At 41.5% G+C, this 22718-nt stretch overlaps 1 protein-coding gene across 1 annotated transcript in view; it reads left to right on the top strand.

Moving 5' to 3' along the window:
• Window positions 1-22718, top strand: part of LOC108530051 (astrotactin-2-like) — a 562148-nt gene that overhangs the window by 202252 nt on the left and 337178 nt on the right. The window contains exon 3 of the mRNA XM_017872710.1: window positions 4676-5060. Coding sequence (XP_017728199.1) covers window positions 4676-5060 — 385 coding nt within the window. The remainder of the gene's footprint in view (window positions 1-4675; window positions 5061-22718) is intronic.

Here is a 22718-nt window from a genome sequence, read left to right as displayed (position 1 = left end):
CCATCTTCCTAGGTCTTTTCCTCCCTCCTCAGCTCTCCTCTTGCCCTGTAGCATTTTTTTTCACTACCTGGGCCTGTGTTTGCTCCTGGTGTGGACTCAGAGGCTGGACACGCTAACCCTGCTGAGCACTGATCAATTGCTCCTGCTTTTCTGTTTGCTTACCTCTGGTGTGGGAAGCCGATAAAGGAGGGAGTATGTAATTCTATGGGTGTGGACCAGGACAGCAGCCTGGACCGGTGCAGGTGGACACAGTCTACACTTCCTTGTTGATTCTGAGTCACTCATCTGCATTCTTTGGGTGAGATGTCTATGACAGAGGCAGCCAGATGGTTCTCTTGAGCTCCTTTGCTTGTGCACAGCACTCTTCAGTTTTTCCAGGATGTCACAGCTGTTTTCAGATTTGATTTGCACAGCAGCCCCGGGGGTACCATGAATGAAGATTTTCTTCTATCACAGGTTTACCATGTGCCGGGCACTAAACAAAGTATCCCATGTCCATTAGCTCATATCTCACTTCCCTCGATAAAGAAGTCTATGATCCAATTTTATAGATAATAAAATTGTTAATCAGAAAAATTAAATTCTGTGTCCAAGATAGCCTAGCTTATATGTGTAGCATTAGATTTCAACCTCGTGTTTCTGACCCCCAGTCTTAGCTGCTTCTGACTGTGTGGTACAGTATTACAAGTATTGGCCAAGTCCAATTTACTGATTAATAAACTGAAGGTCCATAAGAGCAGGCCAAGGTCAGACAGTAAGTAAACTTGAATTTAGAACCTTTTTCCCACATGTTTTGAGACTGCATCCAATTTCATGTATTCCACTACTTTTTCAGGGTCTAGGGAGGGAGGACTGGTCAGACTGGTGCTTGCAATGTTACCTAAGCTGCTACCATGTCTTAGATGATGCCCCCTGAGTTCTTTAGAAGCCCAGCCTAGAATGTCTGTTTCAGTAGTCAGTGGCATGGTGAGCCCCAGAATACTGGGATTCTGCTTTGACCAAGTTCTTGCAATAAAACTCGAATCCGTAATGGAAACCAGGTGGTCAGTGACTCAGCTAGAGGTGATGGAAGCTGAGTTCAGGCCAGGCTGGGGAGTGAGGATACGGAACCTGTGCCCTAATGGGAAAGCCATAGCCACTAGCTTGGGCTCATATCACACCGCAAGGCCAAGGGCTAAAGAATCAATGGGTCAATAAACTAAAGGGAACCTCAAGCTCAGTGCCTCCCAAACCAGGGGGTTCCTCTGCCACATCCTTCTGGAAGTTTCCTGTGTTGAGAAATCTGTACCTGAAATTGCCCAGGTAACTTGATAAGGAAGAAGTGAGACTGGGCAGGGGCTAAGTAGGCTTTTGTTCCTGTCCCTTCTCCACTCCAAGAACAGTTTTAAAGTCGTGCTGGAGCTAGTTTGAATCTTAGTTGCACTATCTTGAGTAAATGACCTTTTGTCTCTGTGCCTCAGTTTCTAACTTAACGTAGGATGATCACAGGTGTAAAGGTGAATGAAAGAGCACATATCAAGCATTTGGTCCAGATTGAGAAGCATTTGGGGATCCAAGGCAAGTTGTGCAGAATAGGTATATAGGGCCAGAAAGTCGTCATTCATTCATTCATTCCTTTATTCATTCAACACAGAATCTATACTTGCTGAATTCTGTTGACAGTAACAATAGCTAACAACCTGCGATACCATGTACCCCTACACTATATTAAGTACCCCACAAGCATCTTATTTAGCCTTCATGCCCCAATGAGGTGACACTATGACTCTTGTCCTTGTTTAACCCATGAGAAAGCCAAAGATCTAGAAAGATAAAGTGACCTAGTCAAGGTCACACAGTGTCTAAGCAGTAGAACCTGGATAAAATCATGTCAGTCTGATGCCAACACTTAGCCATTTACTGCTGGAAGGCTCTTGAGGCAAAGGATACAAGGAGGGAAGGAAGGGGCACTAGTCGTTGCAGGTCGATGGGTTGGTTAGGCCTCGTCTTTCCTAGGTCAGTATTGGTCCTGAGATCTGACCACAGAGTCCAACAACCATAATTGGGATATACTGAGTTGGATGAGGAATGAAGGCCCAGAAACCATGCAAGGCCTTAGCCCCTTACTGAATGAAACACCCAAATGTGAGAAGACAGAGGGTGGGGTCAGGCAAGGAGACTCCCCCAGGGGCATCAATGGGGCAGAATGAAAAGCTTCTCTGAAGAGAAGATGTGCCCATTGCACATCTGGAAGATGAAGTTGAAAATAATACTTTCCTTTTTCCTTTTCATGCACCCTCACCATCTTTCCTCCTTCTCCCCTTCCCTCTCTTTAGTCAATGAGAATATCTGTTCAGTAACCAAGGGCTGTGAAATGGAGAGCTGGGGTCCAGTCACAGCTCCACCACTTCCTGGCCCTTTTAATCCAGCTGGACCTGGAATTAAGTCCTGACTGTGTGACTTCAAGCTAGTTTCTTACTTCTCTGTATCACCTTTCCCTCATCTATACAGCAGAAACTAATTTCTATCACATAGTCTTGTCTTGAAGATTAAATAAAATAACATTCAGTAAAGGTGTGAAGGAAGGAGAGGGTCAGCCCTTGTGTTTATCAAGGATTAGTGTTGCCCCCAGCTGTTTTCTCTCTTCACTCTCCCTCTCTATCACCTCTCCTCTTCACTCATCCTCATGCCCTCCCTCTCCTTTTCTTATTTCTGAAACACAAAAAAGTCCCAGACAAATCGTATCATGTCACACGTAATTTTGTGACACAGAGCAATCACCATCATATGTTCTATAGAGGAAAAAAAGATTCATTGTTGTTTTTTAAGGTGATATATACAGAATCACCTCTGGTATACACATGCGGTTACACATATATTTAATAGATTCTACACACACACACAAACACACATATAAATACACGTACTTACAGCTTTGTTTGATTTGTGCATTTGTTTTTATGTTATGACATCCAGAGAAACTTTCTTGGGGAAACCAAAGTAGCTCACTGCTGACCTCAAGGCAGGGCTTCGGCCCCTGTTCCAGAGCTATCAGCCACACCTGCATACCTGGTCACCAACTCTTAGTCCTCTTATCCACCCAGTCCCCCCACCTCTGTGGAGGTGCTGAATTTCAGCATAGTGAGCTGAGGTTCTTGCAAATAGAACATGCCAGTTTTCTAATATCAAATATAGTCAGCAGGATGGCTGAGTCATTTCAGCAAACAGTGTTCTTCTTGACCTAAACAGGTGTGTTTAACAGCAGTCACCTTTGCCCCCAAGATAACGTATTCACAGCTAACATCTGTCATCTTTGTTAGATGGTGTACAGATAGTTGTCAGAATTTGTCCTTGCCTTCAATGAGATCATAGCCAAGGAGAAGCCGTCAACCACACAGGTGGAATTGAAAGAATATAGGCTCTAGAGTTAAAAAGCAAAAACAAACAAAATAAACACACAAAAAGTAAGACTCACACTTACTGTCTCAGTTTCTGGGTCTCTTGATTTTTTGAAGCCTCTCTCTTACCCTGTATACAACAAGGGTGATTCCTCCTGACTCCAGGGGTTACACAGCAGGCGTTCGACAAAGTGTCTTCCAATCTCCCAAACATGAAGCAGAGTATAAAGTGAAGAAAAGCAAGAGAAGTGATGAGGGCCTACCCATCAGAAGAGAGGTTTCTGGCACAGAACAATTGAGGGGAGGCCTGGAGAATGCAAACCTTCCACTTCAAGCTCACGAAAGGTTGTTATGGGGATTACAGATGTGTTTTGAAAATACCTCTGCCCTGAAGGATCTCACAGACCAGGGTATTTCATGAATCATATGAGTCATATAAGATATATGCATTAACACATTAGCTTATTTGAAATTAATGTATGATAATGCAGACTCAAACATTTAGGAGTTGGGTGTATCAAAGAAAAAAATGTGTGTGTGTGTATATATATATGTGTGTATATATATATTTTTCAGTTGACCTTGAAATTCTGATTAAAGGAGTCCTAGAAAGGTACATTTTCATTCACTCATTTACCAAATATTTGTTAAGGACCTACTTTGTCCCAGTTCCCTTATTGAAATTCAGGAATTTAAAGACTAGTGTTTCTGAAAAATGAAGAAAATACAGGTTATGCAGAAATTATGTTTGATTTAATAATGCTATCTTATATTTGCAGCAAGATGTAACAAAGTCTACTACTGTCTCTTGAGCCTTCAGTTAACTCATTCTACAGATGAGGAAGCAAGGCTGGGGAGCGTAGGCAATTGTCCTTGGGTTGTTCAACTGGTGGGAGGTGAAGTCTGGATTCAGACATTCACCTGTGTGAAGCCTCAGCCCTGACCCTTCCTGACACTGAGCCATCTGTATTGCCCTGACATGACCATTATCCATTTGATTTGCTTCCTATGGCAAGCTTGTGAAGAAGGAAGAGCAGGGATTCGTACTCATCCTTTATACCTATGGAAATCAAGGCTCAGAGAAGTCAAGAAGTTTGCCCAGGGTCACACAGCTTGTTGGTGAAAAAGTCAGGGTTGAAACAGTGTCTCTCTAGCTTAAGAACCATAGCTGATGGTTCCTGAGGCTCTATGAGCCAAACCCAGGGATCCTGGCACAGTGTAGTGGACAGGAAAATCCCCTGTGGCCCTCGAAGCCAAAGAACAGTGGCCCATTTGTTTGTCCTTCCTTCCTGCTCCAGGGTGGCCTCATCGCGCTGCTGCTGCTGCTGCTGGTGTTCACCGTGGCGCTGTACGCCCAGCGACGTTGGCAGAAGCGTCGCCGCATCCCCCAGAAGAGCGCAAGCACAGAAGCCACTCATGAGATCCACTACATCCCATCTGTGCTGCTGGGTCCCCAGGCGCGGGAGAGCTTCCGTTCCTCCCGGCTGCAAACCCACAATTCCGTCATCGGCGTGCCCATCCGGGAGACTCCCATCCTGGATGACTATGACTGTGAGGAGGACGAGGAGCCACCTAGGCGGGCCAACCATGTCTCCCGCGAGGACGAGTTTGGCAGCCAGGTGACCCACACTCTGGATAGTCTGGGACGTCCAGGGGAAGAGAAGGTGGACTTTGAGAAGAAAGGTGAGTCCTCCATGTCACAGCCCATTTTCCAGGGGGCATTTTGAAAAGGTGGGAAAAGGTGCAGAAGCTGGGCAGTTGGGGACTACAGGCAGTATTTTCTGGGATAAGCCACTTTGGATTTATGACTTTGGATTTCTGTTGGGTTATCAAGTTTGTCTTCTCTGATTCTTCAGTAGTGATGGGAGAATAAAAGAGTGTCAGTACTCCCAGAATTGGAGTTGTGAGGAGCCTCAGAGGGTATGTAGTCCAACATCTTTCCAGTGTCTCTTGATTACCTCCTTTGACAGCTTTCTCACTACTCGGCAAATAGGCCATCTCATTTCCACACCATTACTGACCATTAGAGGGTTTCTTCTTATACCAACTTGAAATCTGTGTTCATGGTCCTCCATGTCCAAAAGCAAAGTGATCTGATATTCGTTTTCCAAGGCAGCTCTTGGGAAATTTGACAACAAAAATAAAAGAGCCTGTACATTTTAACCAACCTAAACACCCCAGTTTCTTTAAATAGTATCATATGAAGCATTTTTCAGATATTTCACCTTCCTGGCCACTGCCATCTAGATAGAACTTTTTCACATCCTGGGCCATAACACCCAAACTGACACTCTTCTTCATCAAGGTGGGAATGATCCAGGGCTGAGAAAAATGGGATTTTTGCCTCCTTCTTGCCAACTGTTATGCTTCTGTTGATGCAGCTCGAGATCCCATTTGTTTGTTATAGTTATTGCTGGCTCATATTAGACTTCTTTTATGTTTTTTTATATTGACAAATAATGCTCGTGTGTATTTATGGAATATGTAGTGATATTTTGATCCATATAATATATGGTGATCAGATCAGGGTAATTAGTATATCAATCATCTTAAACATTGATCATTTCTTTGTGTTGGGAATGTTCAATATGCTCCTAGTTATTTGAAACTCTGTATTACATTAACAAGCATAGTCATCTTTAAGTGATACAGGACACTAGAAATTATTACACCTATCTAGCTGTAATTTTATTTCCTTTAATAAATTTCTCCCTATTCCTCTCTCCCTCCTACATTTTCCAGCTTCTAATATCCTCTGTATTCTACTAGTAACCTCTAGCATTCTTTTACTTCTATGAGATCAATAATTTTCAGCTTCCACATATGAGTAAGAACATCTGTCATTTAACTTTCTGTTCCTGTCTTATTTTGCTTAATATAATGTTCTCCAGTTCCATCCAGATTGCCATGAATGAAAGGATTTCATTCTTATTTATGGCTGAATTGCATTTCATTGTGTATATATACTACATTTTCTTTATCTAGTCATCTGTTGTTAGACACCTAGGTTGATTCCATAGCTTGACCATTGTGGATAATCCTGCAGTAAGCATGCAGTTGCAGATGTCTCTTCAATAAGCTGATTTCCTTTAATTTGGATAAATACCAAGTCATGGGATTCGTCGATATATGGTATTTCTTTTTGTAGTTTTTAGAGGAACTTTCAAACTGTTCTATATAGTGACTGTACTAGTTTACATTCCCATGAATAGTAAGAGTTTTCTTTTCTCTGCATTCTCACCAGCATTCGTTATTTTTGACTTTTTTATAGTAGCCATTCTAACTGAGATGAGATTATACCTCACTGTGGTTTTTGATTTGCATTTACCTGATATTTACTAATGAGGAGCGTGTTTTCATGTATTTGTTGATCACTTGTATGTCTTTTGAGAAATTTCTATTTAGAACAATGTGTCCATTTTTTAATTTGATTGGAGGTTTTTGTTTTTTGTTTTTTGTTTTTGCTGTTGGAATGTTCGAGTCTCTTGTATATTCTGGATATTAATTCCCTATTGGATGAGTATTTTATGAATATTTTCTCCCATTCTGTAGGTTGTCTTTTCACTCTGTTGTTTCCTTTGCTGTACAGAAGCTTTTTAGTTTGATATACAATCCTGTCTACTTTTGCTTTTTTGCCTGTGCTTTTAAGGTCTTATTTACAAAATCTTTTTTCAGACCAATGTCTTGAGGTGTTTTCCCTACATTTTCTTCTAGTATGTTTATCATTTCAGGTCTTACATTTAGGTCTTTGATTCATGGTAAATTAATTTTTTATTGGATGAAAGTAGGGGTCTAGTTTCATTCTCTTGCATACCCACATTCAGTTTTCTCAGCAGTATTTACTGGAGAGACTGCTATTTCCCTACTAAGTGTTCTTGGCACCTTTGTAAAAAGTCAGTAGACTGTACATAAATTTCTGGGTTCTCTATTTGGTTTCATTCATCTATGTGTCTGTTTTTATACCAGTACCATACTGCTTTGGTTACTACAGCTTTGTAGTATATTTTGAGGTCTGGAAGTGCGATGCTTCCAATTTTTTTTTTTTTTTTTTTAATCAAGATTGCTTTGGCTATTTGGGGTATTCTGTGGTTCCATACAATTTTTTTTTTTTTCTGTGAAGAATATCATTGGCATTTTGATAGGAATTGCATTGAATTTGGAGATTTCTTTGGGTTGTATTTTCATTTTAACAATATTAATTCTTCTGACACATGAGCATGGGAGGTCTTTTCATTTTATTGCATCCTCTTCAATTTATTTCATCAGTGTTTTATGCTTTTTCTTGTAGAGATGTTTTACCTCTCTGGTTACATTGATTTCTACGTATTTTATTGTATTGTTTTATAGCTCTTGTAGATGGGATTTCCTTGTTGGTTTCTTTTTCAGCTAGTTTGTTTATGTATAGACGTGCTTCTAATTTTTATATGTTGATTTTGCATCCTATAACTTTACTGAGTTACTTTATCAGTTAGTTATTAATCTGTTCTCACACTGCTGTAAAGAACTACCTGAGACTGGGTAATGTATAAAGAAAAGAGGTTTAATTGACTCACAATTCCATAGCTATACAGGAGGCATGGTTGGGGAGGCCTCAGGAAACTTCAATCATGGCAAAAGAGTGACAGAGAAGCAAGAACCTTCTTCACATGGCAGAGCAGGAGAGAGAGCAATGGGAGAAGTGCTAAACACTTTTAAACAAACAGATCTCATGAGAACTCAATCACCACCCCAATAACAGCAAAAGAGAAATCCACCCCCAAGACCCAATCACCTCCCACCCCAGTTCCCTCCCCAACATTGGGGATTATAATTCAAGATGAGGTTTGGGTGAAGACACAGAGCCAAACCATATCACATTTCTAAGACATTTTGGTAGACTCTTTAGGTTTTTCTGGGAATAAGATAAGAGAATTTGACTTCCTCCTTTCCAATTTGGATGTTTGTCATTTCTTTCTGTTGCCTAACTGCTCTGGCTAAGAATTCTAGTATTGTGTTTTACAGGAATGATTAGAGTGGACATGTTTGTCTTGTTTGGTAAGATGTTAGCTGTGGATTTGTCATATATGACCTTTCAGAAAGAAAAGTACTTTCCTTCTGTAACTAATTTATTAAGAGTTTTTTATCACAAGGAGACATTTAACATTTCAAAAGCTTATTGTTGTTTTTTGCTTTGAGATGATTATATGGTTTTTGTCCATCATTCTATTGATTGTCCTTCATTTTATTGATGTGCAGTATGTTTATTGATTTGCATATGTTAAACTATCCTTGTATGCCTGGGATAAATACCACTTGATCATGGTATATTATCTTTTGGACATGTTGGATTCAGTTTACTAGTACTTTATTGAGGATTTTTGCATACATTTTCATCAGGGATATTGGCCTGTAGTTTTATTTTTGTGTGTGTGTCCTTGTTTGATTTTGGTATCAGGGTGATGCATGTCTTGTAGAATGAATTAGAAAGAATTCCCTCTGCTTCAACATTTTGAAATAGTTGCGGGAGAATTGTCATTAATTCTTCTTTATGTGTTCAGTAGAATTCAGTGGTGAAGCCATCTGGTCCTGTACTTTTCTGTGTTGGAAGACTTTATTATTGACTCAATCTCATTACTTGTTTTGGTCTGTTAAGGTTTTTCATTTCTTCGTGGTTCAATTTTGTTGAGTTGTGTGTGTCCAGAAATTTATCCATTTTCTCTGTTTTCAAATTTATTGGCCTATAGCTGTTCATAATAGCCTTTGACTTTGTATTTATTTGTGTCATTTTGTATTTCTGTAATATCCATTGTGATGTCTCCCTTTTCATTTCTGATTTTATTTATATGAATGTTCTCTCTTTTTATCTTAGTTTGTCTAGCTATTAGTTTGTCAATTTTGTTTATCTTTTTAGAAACAACTTTGTGTTTTATTGATCTTTTGTTCCTGTTAGTCTTTTGCTTATTTTGCTCTGATCTGTTTCTTTCCTTCTACTAATTTGGGGTTTGGTTTCTTCTTGCTTTCCTATATCCTTGAGGTACATTAATAGGTTACTGATTTGAAATCTTTCTAGTTCTTTGATGTGGGCATTCATTACTATAAATTTGCATCTTAATATTGCTCTTGCTGTGTTCCGTGGATTTTGGTATGCTGTGTTTCTGTTTTCATTTGTTTCAAGGAATTTTCAAATTTTATTCTTAATTTCTTCCTTCACTCATTGGTCGATCAGGAATATCTTATTTAATCTCCTTTTATTTGTATAGTTATGAATATTCCTGTTGTTATTGATATCTAGTTTTATTCCACTGTGATCAGATAAGATATTTGATACAATTTCAGTGTTTTAAAATTTTCTGAGATTTGTTTTGTGCTCTAACATAGGGCTAATCCTGGAGAACGTCCCATGTGCTGATGAAAAGAATCTGCCCTTTGCAGCTGCTGGGTGAAATATTCTGTAATTGTCTATCTGTTTGGTCTATAGTGAAGTTTAAATATGATCTTTCTTTGATGACTTTCTGTTTAAACGATCTGTCCAATACTGAGAATAAAATGTTGAAATCCCCAATTATTATTTTATTGGAGTCTATCTCTCCCTTTAGATCTAGTAATATTTACTTTATGTATCAGGATGTTTTATATTTACAATTGTTATATTCTCTTGCTGTGTTGATCTCTTTATTATCATATAATGTCCTTCATTATCTCTTTTTACAGCATTGAATTGAAGTCTGTTTAGTCTGATATAATTCCAGCTACTTGTTTTCACTTTTGGCTTACATTTGCATTGAGTATATTTTTCCATTCCTTCAGTTTCATTCTATGTTTGTCTTTACAGGAAAAGTGAATTTCTTAATGGGCAGTATATAGTTTTGTCTTATTTTTCATCCATTTGTCCTGTTTATATATATTTAATGGGGAATTTAGTTCATTTACAATAATTGTTATTGTTGATAGGTGGGAACTAATCAGTGTTTCACTGTTTTCTGGTTGTTTTGTATATTCTTTGTTTCTTACTTCATCTTTTATTATTTTTGCAGTTGGGTGGTTTCATGTAGTAATAAGATTTGATTCCTTTCTCTTTCAAAAAATATATTGCCTCTACCAGTGAGTTTTATAGTTTTGCATATTTTCATGATCATAGTTGTTATCTTTTCACTTCCAGTTGTAAGACTTCACTGAGTATTTCTTGTAAAGTCAGCCTAGTGCTGATGAATTCCATTAGTTTTCACATGTCTGTAACAGATTTTATTTTTTCTTCATTTATGAAGGATAACTTTGCTAGGTACAGTATTCCTGACTGACAGTTATTTCCTTGCAGTGCTTGGAATATATCATCTCATTCTCTCCTGGCTGAGAAATCCACTGTTACTCTAATGAAAATTCCTTTATATGTGACCTGACTTTTTTCTCTTGCTGATTTTATTTATTTTTTTGTCATTGACTTTCAACAATTTGACTATAAGATGCCTTGAAGAAGATCTGTTTGGGTTTAACCTATTTGGTTTCCTGGACCTTGATGTCCATCTCTCTCCCAAGACCTTGGAATTTTTTTGCTATTATTTCATTAAATATATTTTCATCACCTTTTCCCTTCACTTTTCTTCTGAAGCACCCCTAATATGAATATTTTTCACTTACTCGTGTCCCTTGAGGCTTTCTTTTTTCTTTGTATTATTTATTTTTTCTTTTATTTTTGATTGCTTGTGTTATTTCAAAATATCTGTCTTCAAGTTGATTTTTTCTTCTGCTTGCCCTAGTCTGTTGTTGAAGCTCTTGATTCATATGTTTACTTTCTTCATTGAATTATTTAGCTCTTGGTTCCTGTTTGATTCTTTTTTATGGTATCTATCTCTTTGTTGAATGTATCATGTAAATCATGAATCATTTTCTTGATATGGTTAAATTGGCTGTCTTTATTTTCTTATATCTCACTGAGTTTATTTGAAATTATTATTTAATTTTTTTGGCATTTCATATAGTTTATTACAATCAGGGTCTCCTACTAGAAAATTATTGTTTTCCTTTTGCAGTGACATGTTTTCTTGATTTTTCATGTTTGATGTGTCCCTATGTTGATTTCTAAGCATGTGGTAGAAAAGTTATTACTTCTAATTTTATTGAGTAGGTTTCATAGGGAAAGACTTATTTTTATAACTTGGTCTTGAGGTGTCAGTTTGGTGAGGTGTGTTGTCCTGGATTTTAGTTAGATACAATACTATAGTTTCTATGTAGTTAAGTTGACTACAATTTTACATTAGTGATATTTGTAAGTTCCTCGGTGGCCTAGGCTGAGAGAGTTTGTGGTGATGGTGGTGCAGCTTTGCCAGGACTGGGCTTACTGGGCTATTTCTCAGATCAGGGGGATGTTCATGCACACAGTGGGTCAACCAGCTTGGGGTCTGGTTCTCTGATATTGGGGCCTTGGGGCTTTTCCTCTGGCCAGGGGCAAGGGCATGTGTTGACTCAGCTGGCCTTGGGGGTGAGCCTGCCAGGAACGGCTCAAAGGGATGTTTCTGAGGCTCAGAATGTGGGAGTATAGCTTTACAGCTGGCCTGGGGATATTTCTACCGGGGGCAGCCCACAGGGATGTTTCTTAGGCCTGGAACATGGGCATAAGTTTTCTCAGTTGGTCTGGGTGTGTATCTGCCAGGAGCTGCCTTTGAAACTGTTTCTTAGGCCTGCTATGTGGGTGTATGGCTGCTTGGCTGGCCTGAAAATGTGTCTGAAGGGGACAACCCACAGGGCCATTTCTCTAGGTTGAGACATGGGCATGCAGTGGCTTGACCAGCCTGGGTGGCATGGCTACCGTGGGTGGGTACAGGGCTGTTTCTCAGGCCTATGACATAACTGCACAGTTGTTTGGCTGGTTTGGGGTGTTTCTGTGGGTGGTGGCCCACAGGACTCTTTTTGGACCTGGGACACGGCCATATAGCTGCCTGTCTAACCTGTGGGCATGTCTGCCCAAGGGGCTGTTTCTCAGGTCTGGGATATAAGTACAAGGCTGCTTGGCTGGCTCAGGTGTGTGCCCACCAGGAGCAGCCTGCAGGGCTGTTTCAGGCCTGGTATGTAGGTGCGCAGCTGCTTGGCTAGCCTAGGGAATGTCCACAAGGGAGTGGTTCATGGGGCTGTTCAGGTTCAGGACATGGGCTCTTGGCTGCTTGGCTGTTCTGGTGGTATGCCCACCAGGGGTGTCCTGTGGGACAGTTTCTCAGGCTCTTTTTGGGGGCACAGAACTGTTAGGCAGGCCAGGGGTATATCTGTATTGGGCGGGGGCACTCTGGAGCTACTTCTCAGGTCCTGCACATGGGCATGCAGCCATTCTGCTGGCCTGGAGTTATATCAGCTGCTTGGAGGCTGAGAGGCTTCTCCTCCCACTTGAGGGTGGGTGAGCAGTGGTTTGGCTGGCTCAAGGCAGGGTAGCTGTGGGTGGGACTGTTACACTGTTTCTCTGGCTGGAAGTAGGGTAGTGGGGGTTGGTTTCTCTGCTCTGTAGGACAAGAGTCACAGCCAGTTTTAGGCCCAAGCTGTGTAAAGCTGGGCTTGTGACATTCAGCCACCCCTGTGGGCTTGGGTTAATGAAGATGGAGCCCCATTGCTGGAGAGGTGCCATGGCTATTGGCCTGCAAAGCACGGCACACTCCTGAGGTGTGTACTGTGCTGCAGCAGCTTGGCTTAGGTGGTGGGTGGAAGTGAGAAGTACACACGCTGTGCTTCTAATCCAGGACAGTGCAGCTGTATACATTCTTGGTGGCTCTTTAAACTGGGCTCAGGGCTTGTGAGGACTGGAATTCTCCTGTAGTAAGGCCTGTAGGTGTTTGTGGTAGCAATGGGGGTGGATAGAGATCTTCTGCTTATCATTTCCCCACAGCGAGAAGTTTCTCCTGGCTCTAGGCCCATCTCATCCAGTCCAGGGAGGTGGTGCTTCAGAGCCTGGGTGCCGCCGCATTGCCCTCCTGGACTTCCTGTCACCACAGATGCTTCTCCATTCTTCTGCTGTATTTCAGTGTTCTGCCTTCAACAACACTCCACTCAAATCCTAGCTGTTTATTCATTGCCTTGGTCCTTTGTTGTTGGAATATAAATGCCAGGTGTCTCTAATCATCCATCTTGCTGACATCACTCCCCTCATGTTGGACTTTTTGATGACCAATACCTCTTGCTCCTTTTCACATATGTTGTTGCAAAGATCCATTTCCTTTGTTTTGTTCGGGGACAATTGATTATTTGGACATAAGCACAAGATGTGTTTACATTTGCCTTTATTGTCTACGGTTGCAGTTTGCTTACAGATGGAATTTAGCTATTTTCCTTTAGATAAATGCAGCAAAGGCACAGTTCTTCTTTATCTCTTCATTCCTTGTGAGACTGATGATGATAATGGGTGAAAGCTTTGGGCTGGAGATCCTGGTTCAGACACTGACCACTACTTTTGAGAGCCTAGAGGAACCCTCATTTTTTAGTTTGGCCCCTTCCCTGGAGCTCTGGGTTCTGCCTTCTTCTTTTCTACTCCTAAGATTCTCCTCTGAAGCCCATCTTTCCTTGATGCTCAGTGGACAAACAGAAAATGTTGGGCTTTTTAAAAAGGAGTTTTTTTCCAATACTAGAAACTCAGGGAGAAAGTCGAGTGATACAGTAGATGAGAATATAGATGTTGAAGTCATCTGGACCTGGGTTCAAATCTTTCCTCATTTACTTGTAGTGTGATCTTGGAAAAATGGGAATGTAACCCTCTTGGCCTCAGTTTCCTTCTTGAAGGGTTAATGGGATGATTATACATAAAAATAAAATATGTGTAAAATACCTACCCCATGACTTGGCAAGTGGTAAGTGTTGACCTCCAAGATAGGTATGTGTAGACCTCAGTCCTTCAGTTTTACCTGGGCCTCTGAGATTCTCTCAAATCCAGCTGTAATATTTATCTCCAGCTTGCCTTCAAGTTCTAGTCACCGTGATATGCTCACTGCTCTGGAATGCTTTGAATATTCCCCTTGTCCACCATAGTCTCTTCTGCGTTTGAACTGCTGGTTTATTGTCACTATTCCCGTTTGTTTGCCTTCTCAAATGTTATTTATCATTTTCATGTGATTTCCCATCTTACAATAAGGACAGTCTGCATTTATTTTATTTCTCTATATCCTGCAATGCCCAGCACAGTGCCTCCCACATAGACAGTGCCCAGTGAAGGTCAGACAATAAATATGGCCTTGAAAGCATAAGGATGTTCATTTGGAAGTAATACCAGCGGGCAAAAACATCATGCTTCCTTTGTCTAAAAGAAAATCACTTAGATAAGGCAGAAAACATCTTCCTATATTTTTCAGTTTTGGCTTTTGCAGCATAACTCATTGAGCTTTGCTGTCCTTATATGGAAAATGTTTTTGGTTTTTTTTTTTTTTTTTGGTTGTTTTTTAACAGCTAGTCTGCCCAGGTCATAGATTTTCTGTGGGTATCCAATGATAAATGACCTCCAAACACTGGAGGAGTTTTCCTAGCCCCTAATCAGTTTCTACATCAGTTATCTTCCTCAACCCAACCCAGATGAGTAATCTACTCCCTCTTCCAGCTCCTAAAGCTGGTTATGATTACTTTGAACTGACCACTTCCCACACGGTACAAAAATAATCAGTTTCTCTTTCTGTCTCTTAAGCTAGACTTAGAGATCTTTGAGAGAGAGTACAGTGTCCTTTATCTTTGTTTTTGTAGCATCCAGCATAGTGGCCAACACTTAATAGTAGGCCCTCTGAAAATGCCTGTTGGCCAACTGATTGATTGATCAGTCAATCGATCAATCAAGATAAATCAAGGCGGCCAAGGGTGGTGGCTCACACCTGTAATCTCAGCCTTTGGGAGGCCGAAGCAGGTGGATCACATGAGGCCAGGAGTTCGAGACCAGCCTGGCCAAAATGGAAAAACCCTGTCTCTACTAAAAATCAAAAAATTAGCTAGGTGTGGTGGTGCACATCTGCAATTTCAGCTACTCAGGAGACAGAGGCACAAGAATCACTTGGACCCAGGAGACGGAGGTTGCAGTGAGTTTAGATCATGCCACTGTACTTCAGCCTGGACAACAGAGTGAGACTCTGTCTCAAAAAAAGAAGCAAACAGAAAAAGATAAATCAACACATTGATTAGATTCTAGAATGCTCAGTTCCAGGCTTCAAGCTAGCTCACTTTTATCAAGTCTAGGGACCCTAGAAAGTAAAAAGTTAGCAGAGACCGTTGGTGGTGATGAGCAGAACCCAGAAGAGGGCAACCACTGTATGAAGATGAAAACCCAGGAGGGATCATTCATGCCAGAGAACTGACCACCAAGGAGAGGTGTCAAGAAGCAGCCAATACAAGCAACTTCTCTCTCCTAACACCCACACCCCAGCAGCTGTGCACACTCCCTCCACTAGGCTTCAGATGGAAAACAGCAAACATCTCCAAAGTGGGAAATCAGGTGGCAGAAGGGGGGTTACAGCCAATGATATTGTTTGATCCTCTTGTCTTCCTTTCTTTTTCTCCTTTTCCCTCTCTACCTTCCCCTACCTTCTCCATCTTCTGAAGCCTAAACCTCTGGTCCAAATTTCATCATGTTTGATCCTCCTGGTCCAGGTTCTTGGGCTTGATGGAAGATTGTGATCATTTGAGGAGAAGAGGTGCTCTGGCCTCTTTTGGTTTTTAGGCAAAAATTTTTTCAATTGAATAATTCCTCCATCTTCATACCCTTCTCCTCTCCCCCTCGGCCTCTCCTTCCCTCCTCCTCCTCTCTCCTCCCTCCCTCCCTCCCTCGCCTCGCCTTCTCCTTCCTGCGGTTTCTGCCCTCACGTTCTCCCTCGCCTCCTTCTCGATGTCGCCTTCTGCCTCAACCCTTCCTCAAGCTGGAATGCAGTACATTTTGGTAATAAAGAGTCTATACTCAAGAGCAGAATGCAACAGAAATTGAGTTTTCTATCCGGTATCACTAGCTATTTGACTTTAGACAAGTCACATACTCTTCTCCTATCAAAGGGGCATGCTACCAGTACTTTCCCTTGCAGTGTGATTGTGACGCTTAAATGAAATAACACATGTAAAGTGTCTGGTGCACAGTAAATGTTCCATACACATTGATGATATTGTTATTCATATTATCAGTTATCACAGCGGTTACACTGAGCCAGCCATCATAATAGACTCTAGGATTAGAGGTGAGGAAAGCAGAACCTCTGCCCTTGAAGAAAATTTCAGGAGTTTTCCTGGGAGATAAATTTTGATAGGGGAAGGAGGGTAGGAAACTGAAGCCAAAGCTTGAATAGTGTCCTGAATCTCTGTGTCACACAGCAGGGATATGGCAGGGCTGAGGTAGAAGCCCACCTCTTTGATACCAAGCCCCAGCCTCCTGGCCAGAAGGAACCCTCTTTTTCTACATAGAATCCTTGTGCTAGATAACTGACATGCATGCTCAGAATGGGCCACACAGCATCATGTTGATGGCTTATTTTGTTGTGAGTTGATGCCTCCCAGGTCCTACGCTCCTTAAAGAGAACAGTCTTACCATTTCAGATACTGTACTTCTTAGCTGCCTACAAACTCTGAGTTCATATCAAAGATGGTTTTTGGTACACGACTAATGTACAACAGAGACAGCACTGGGGAAAGAATTGTGCCAGATCCAGAGGGTGCACAGGCTAACTCCAGAGAAGCAGGGGAAGGTGCTCTTGGCCTCCTCTCTCTCTGATGGTGTGCCCCAGAGGCTGCACACTTTCAGACCTACCACCCACATGGCTAAAAGATGACTTTTCTCCTTATATTTTCTTTCAAGCAGGACTCTTTGAAACATTAACAAAGCCAGGCTCTTATGGTCTGAACTCTCAACACTACCATTGAGGATAGCACAGGAGGTGTAGAAAGAGAATAGGTGATGGATGCATGAGAAACAGGAAGCCTCGTTGAGTGGAGGGGAGAAGATTTGGATTTGAATCCTGCTCCTTGGTTCACCAGCAATGAGACCTAAAGCAGACCTGTTAACCACTCTGTGTCTTCGTGTCTTCCTATCACCTATTTTCAATGGACCAAAATGATTTTCCTTTTAATGTGTTTTTAAGTACATTTTAAAACAAAGCACAGTTTGAAATAGTACAAAAGGCTTTGTTTAGTGCTGTATCCTGGCTACTCTTACATGAAGTAAGAGCAGGAAAGGAAGAAACAGAAGCAAAAAGAAAAGGCGTACCCTCCCTGACTCCAGGCAAGAGGCTGGTCACCTGTTCATGAGGAGGTGGGTGCTAGGGGCTCTGCCTGCAGCATTATTGCTCCTGAGTACCTGGTCTTCCTTGCTTGTACAGAAGAGGGACAATTCCATTGACATATTACAAAGGATCTAACATCAACAACTCAGACCAAATGTATGCTTTGTTGCCTCAGAAGGCCTTTGAGAGAAAACCATCATGTTCTCTCTTTTACAGGGTGATCTTGGCACAGTTATGAGTTTTGTCAAGAGTGGGCAAGTATTCGGAGGCTGTGAAGTGCATGTAAAAGATCCTATAGCCCTTTTGAAATCATGTTGCCACGGGCAAATCTCACCTGCACATTTCATTCTTAGGATTTGCCTTTAAATTCAAACCACTTCATCATACTTGAGTTCTATGAACTATCAACCTACTTTGCCACTTGGACCTGCAAATAATACAGTCTGGAGACTGGAAGGAGAAAGGTTGATTATAAAAGGGCAACAGGCTGGGATCTCAGGTCTGAAGGGTACTGTACTGAGCAGGGCTGATGTTCAGCTGATACATGCTGGTGTTGCCATACCCTTTGTTAAATATTGAAATTCTGTCTGTGTCAGTTGGTAAGTAGTTTATTGCCCTGAGCACCTTAGTACTGCCTCCCGCTGTCTGGCTGGCAGATGCCTCCCCAAGCTGTCTCCCAATCTTCCCACCACTCAGCAACATGGTGACTTTAGGATCCTACTCTAGCACTGTGGCTGGCATCCTTTCTGGCTACTGCTGTGACTTCGACATTTTCAGACATTTTGAATATCATCTCTGATATCACCTTAACAAGTTGCTGAAAATTTAATTGTGTTAGTTTGTGAATGCTGTGTTCAGTATATAACAGAAACTCAATACATTTTAATTCCAGTTTTCTTTATCCCTCCTTAAATGTATGTTTCCCTTCCCTGAATATTATGCATGGAAACATTAGAAAATTAAAATGACAAATTTATCCTTTTATTGAGGGATGGGGTAGGGGATGGATGAATGGATATTGAGTTCTTAAAATTTTGTTTTATTATTATGAAAGGAACGGATGCTCTTTGTAATAGAAGGAAGCAAGGACAGAAGGAGATAGGGAGAGAAGTGGTTGGAAAAGAGGGAGAGAAGGAGAAAGGAAGGTGTGAGAGTAAGAAAAAAATGTCTGAGGAGAGGGGCCAAGATGGCCAATTAGAAACAGCAGCCCTCAGAGGTGCTCATCAAGAAAAAAACAACAACAACAGCAACAAAAAAAAAACGAGCGTGTAAATCCTTCACTAGCAACCAAGGTATCCAGGTTCTCTCATCAAAATTGACTGGAAGGCTGGTGTGACCCACAGAAAGAAGGAAGGGCAGTGTGGTGTGGCGGCCCACCTGAGAGCCACATGGGGAAGGGGAGTCTCCTCCCCTGAGCCAAGGGAGACGGTGATGAGCCTGCTACCCAGCCAGGTAAACTGCTTTTTGCAAAGAATTGTGCAAGTCACAGATTGGGAAATCCCACTCTTGAACTAACGCCACTAGGGCCTAGTGTGCCAACCCCGGAACGTGCAGATTCTTACAGTCTCTAGGCCAGAACCTGCTTAAACCTACTGAACTCCCATGGGGAGGGGCGACCAGCACCAGTGGCTGCCTGCTGTCTAAGCCTTTTGAGTTCCTTGGGAGAGGGGAAGCAGCTAGCATCGGGACTCACAACTGCCTAACACGCTAAGCCCCCTGGGTAGGGAAAGGGTGGCACCCATGTCTATAGCCCCAGGCTGGGCTTTTCCCCTGCTGGAGCCAGGGAGGCTACAGAGCTTGGTCCCAAGACTTGTCCCCACAGCCCAATAGTGCCTCTTCAGGTCTAACCCTGTATCTCCTATCTCTCTCTCATGTGGGGGTGTGGTTGTGCTGGGTGGGAGCGGCGGGGCAGGGGGGGGGGCTTCCCTGCAGAATCTCCAATAACTCCCGCCAGAGGCTCTGGGACAGAATTCGGATCTCCTTGGACCTGAACCCCTGGAGAGAGGGGTGGCCACATTCTCTGTGGACCAGCAGACTTAACCTCTCCTCCTGGTAGTTCTGAGGAATCCAGGCAGCCCAGACGAGTGGGTTTCCCCTCAGAAAAACATACCGTCTCCACCAAGGGACAAAGTGCTTCATTAAATGGACCCTGCTCTCCGTGCTATCCAACTGGGTGAGGCCCTCCAACAGGGGTTGTCAGATACCCTATACAGGAGCGATCCTACTGGCATCAGCTTGGTGCCCCTCAAGGTCAGAAGTCCCAGAGGTAGGAGCAGGCACCCATCTTTGCTGCTCTCCAGACTCCTTGAGTGGCATCTCCAGGCACAGGAGTGAATCAGATGAATGAGGCCTGAAGTGAACTCCCAGCAAACTGCAACAGCTCTACAGAAGAAGGACCTGACTATTGAGAGAAAAACAAACAAGCAGAAAGCAACAACAGCATCAACAACAATAGCAACAACAACAACAACAACAAAAGACCCCCACAAAAACCCTATCCAAGGGTCAGCAGCCTCAAAGACCAAAACTAGGCAAACCCATGAAGATGAGAAATTATCAATGAAAAAATGCTAAAAACCAAAGAGGCCAGAGCACCTCTTCTCCTCAAAATGATCACCACATCTCTCCATCAAGGGCCCAGAACTGGACAGAGGATCAAATGGATGAAATGACAGAGTAGGCTTCAGAAGATGGGTAATAAAAAACCATGATGAGCTAAAGGAGCATGTTCTAACACAGTGCAAAGAAGCTAAGAACCTTGATAAGAGGTTAGAGGAATTGCTAACTAGAATAACTAGTCTGGAGAGGAAGATAAACAACCTGATGGAGCTGAAAAATACAGCATAAGAACTTTGTGAATTATACACAAGTATCAACAGCCAAATCGACCAAGCAGAAGAAAGGATATCAGAGTTTGATGACAACCTTACTGAAATAAGACATGCAGACAAGAATAGAGATAAAAGAACAAAAAAGAATTAACAAAGCCTGCACGAAATATGGTACTTCATAAAAAGACCGAACCTACAATTGATCGGAGTACCAGAAGGAGACAGGGAAAATGGAAACAAGCTGGAAAAGACACCTCAGGATATATATTCAGGAGAACTTCCCCAACCTAGCAAGAGATGCTAACATGCAAATTCAGGAAATACAGAGAACATCATTAAGATTCTCCATGAGAAGATCAACCCCAAGACACATAATCATCAGATTCTCCAAGGTTGGAATGAAGGAAAAACTGTTAAGGGCAGCCAGAGAGAAAGGCCAGGTCACCTACAAAGGGAAGCCCATCAGAATAACAGTGGACCTCTCAGCAGAAACTCTACAAGCCAGAAGAGATTGGGGGCCAATATTCAACATTCTTAAAGAAAAGAATGTTCAACCCAGAATTTCATATCTAGTCAAACCAAGCTTCATAAGCAAAGGAGAAAGAAAATCCTTTCCAGACAAGCAAATGCTGTGAGATTTCATTACCACCAGGCCTGCCCTACAAGAGCTCCTGAAAGAAGCACTAAATATGGAAAGGAAAAACTGGTACCAGGCACTGCAAAAACACACCAAAATATGAAGACTGATGACAATATGAAGAAACTGCATCAACTACTGTGCAAAATAACCAAATAGCATTATGATGACAGGATCAAATTTGCACGTAACAATACTAACTCTAAATATAAAAGGACTAAATGCCCCAATCAAAAGACACAGGTTGGCAAATTGGGTAAGGAGTCAAGACCCATCAGTGTGCTATATTCAGGAGACCATCTCATGTTCAAAGACACACACAGGCTTAAAATAAAGGGATGGAGGAATATTTACTAAGCAAATGGAAAGCAAAAATAAATAAAGCAGGGTTGCAATCCTAGTCTCTGACAAAACAGACTTTAAACCAACAAAGATCAAAAAAGACAAAGAAGGGCATTACAAAATGGTAACTGGAATAATTCAACAAGAAGAGCTAACTATTCTGAGTATGTATGCACTCAATACAGGAGCACCCAGATTCATAAAACAAGTTCTTAGAGACCTACAATGAGCCTTAGACTCCCACACAATAATAGTGGGAGAATTTAACACCCCACTGTCAGTATTATATCAACAAGACAGAAAATTCACAAGGATATTCGAACCTGATCTCAGCTCTGGATCGAGTGGACCTAGTAGACGTCTACAGAACTCTGTACCCCAAGTCAGCAGAATATACATTCTTCTCAGTGCCGCATGGCACTTATTCTAAAATCAACCACGTTATTGAAAGTAAAACACTCCTCAGCAAATGCAAAAGAATTGAAATTGTAACAAACAGTCTCTCTGACCACAGTGCAATCAAATTAGAACTCAGGATTAAGAAACTCACTCAAAACCACACATTTTCATGGAAATTGAACAACCTGCTCCTGAATGACTCCTGGATAGATAGTGAAATTAAGGCAGAAATCAAGATGTTCTTTGAAACCAATGAGAACAAAGAGACAACGTACCAGAATCTCTGGGACACAGCTAAAGCAGTGTTAAGAGGGAAATTTACACCCTAAATGCCCACATTAGAAAGCTAGAAAGATCTCAAATTGACACCCTAACATCACAATTAAAAGAACTAAAGACGCAAGAGCAAACTAAGATCAGAGAAGAATTGAAGGGGATAGAGACACGAAAAACCCTCCAAAAACTCAATGAATCTGGGAGCTGGTGTTTTGAAAAAGTAACAAAATAGTTAGACTGCTAGCTAGACTAATGAACAAGAGAGAGAAGAATCATATAGACACAATAAAAAAAATGATAAAAAGGATATTACCACTGACCCCACATAAATACAAACTACCGTCAGAGAATACTATAAACACCTCTATGGAAATGAACTAGAAAATCTCGAAGGAATGAATAAATTCCTGGATGCATACACCCTACCAAGACTATACCAGGAAGAAGTTGAATCCCAGAATAGACCAATAAGCAGCTCTGAAAATTGAGGCAGTAATTAATAACCTACCAACCAAAAAAAAAAAAAAAAAAAAAAAAAAAAAAAGAAAAGCCTAGGACCAGACAGATTCACAGCTGAATTCTACCAGAAATACAAAAAGGAGCTGGTACCATTCCTTCTAAAACTATTCCAATCAATAGAAAAACAGGGAATCCTCCCTAACTGATTTTA

Source organism: Rhinopithecus bieti, unplaced genomic scaffold (genome assembly GCF_001698545.2).
Source record: "Rhinopithecus bieti isolate Rb0 unplaced genomic scaffold, ASM169854v2 scaffold_7605, whole genome shotgun sequence".
Taxonomy (NCBI): Eukaryota; Metazoa; Chordata; class Mammalia; order Primates; family Cercopithecidae; genus Rhinopithecus; species Rhinopithecus bieti.
This window is presented reverse-complemented; position numbering and strand designations above follow the sequence as displayed.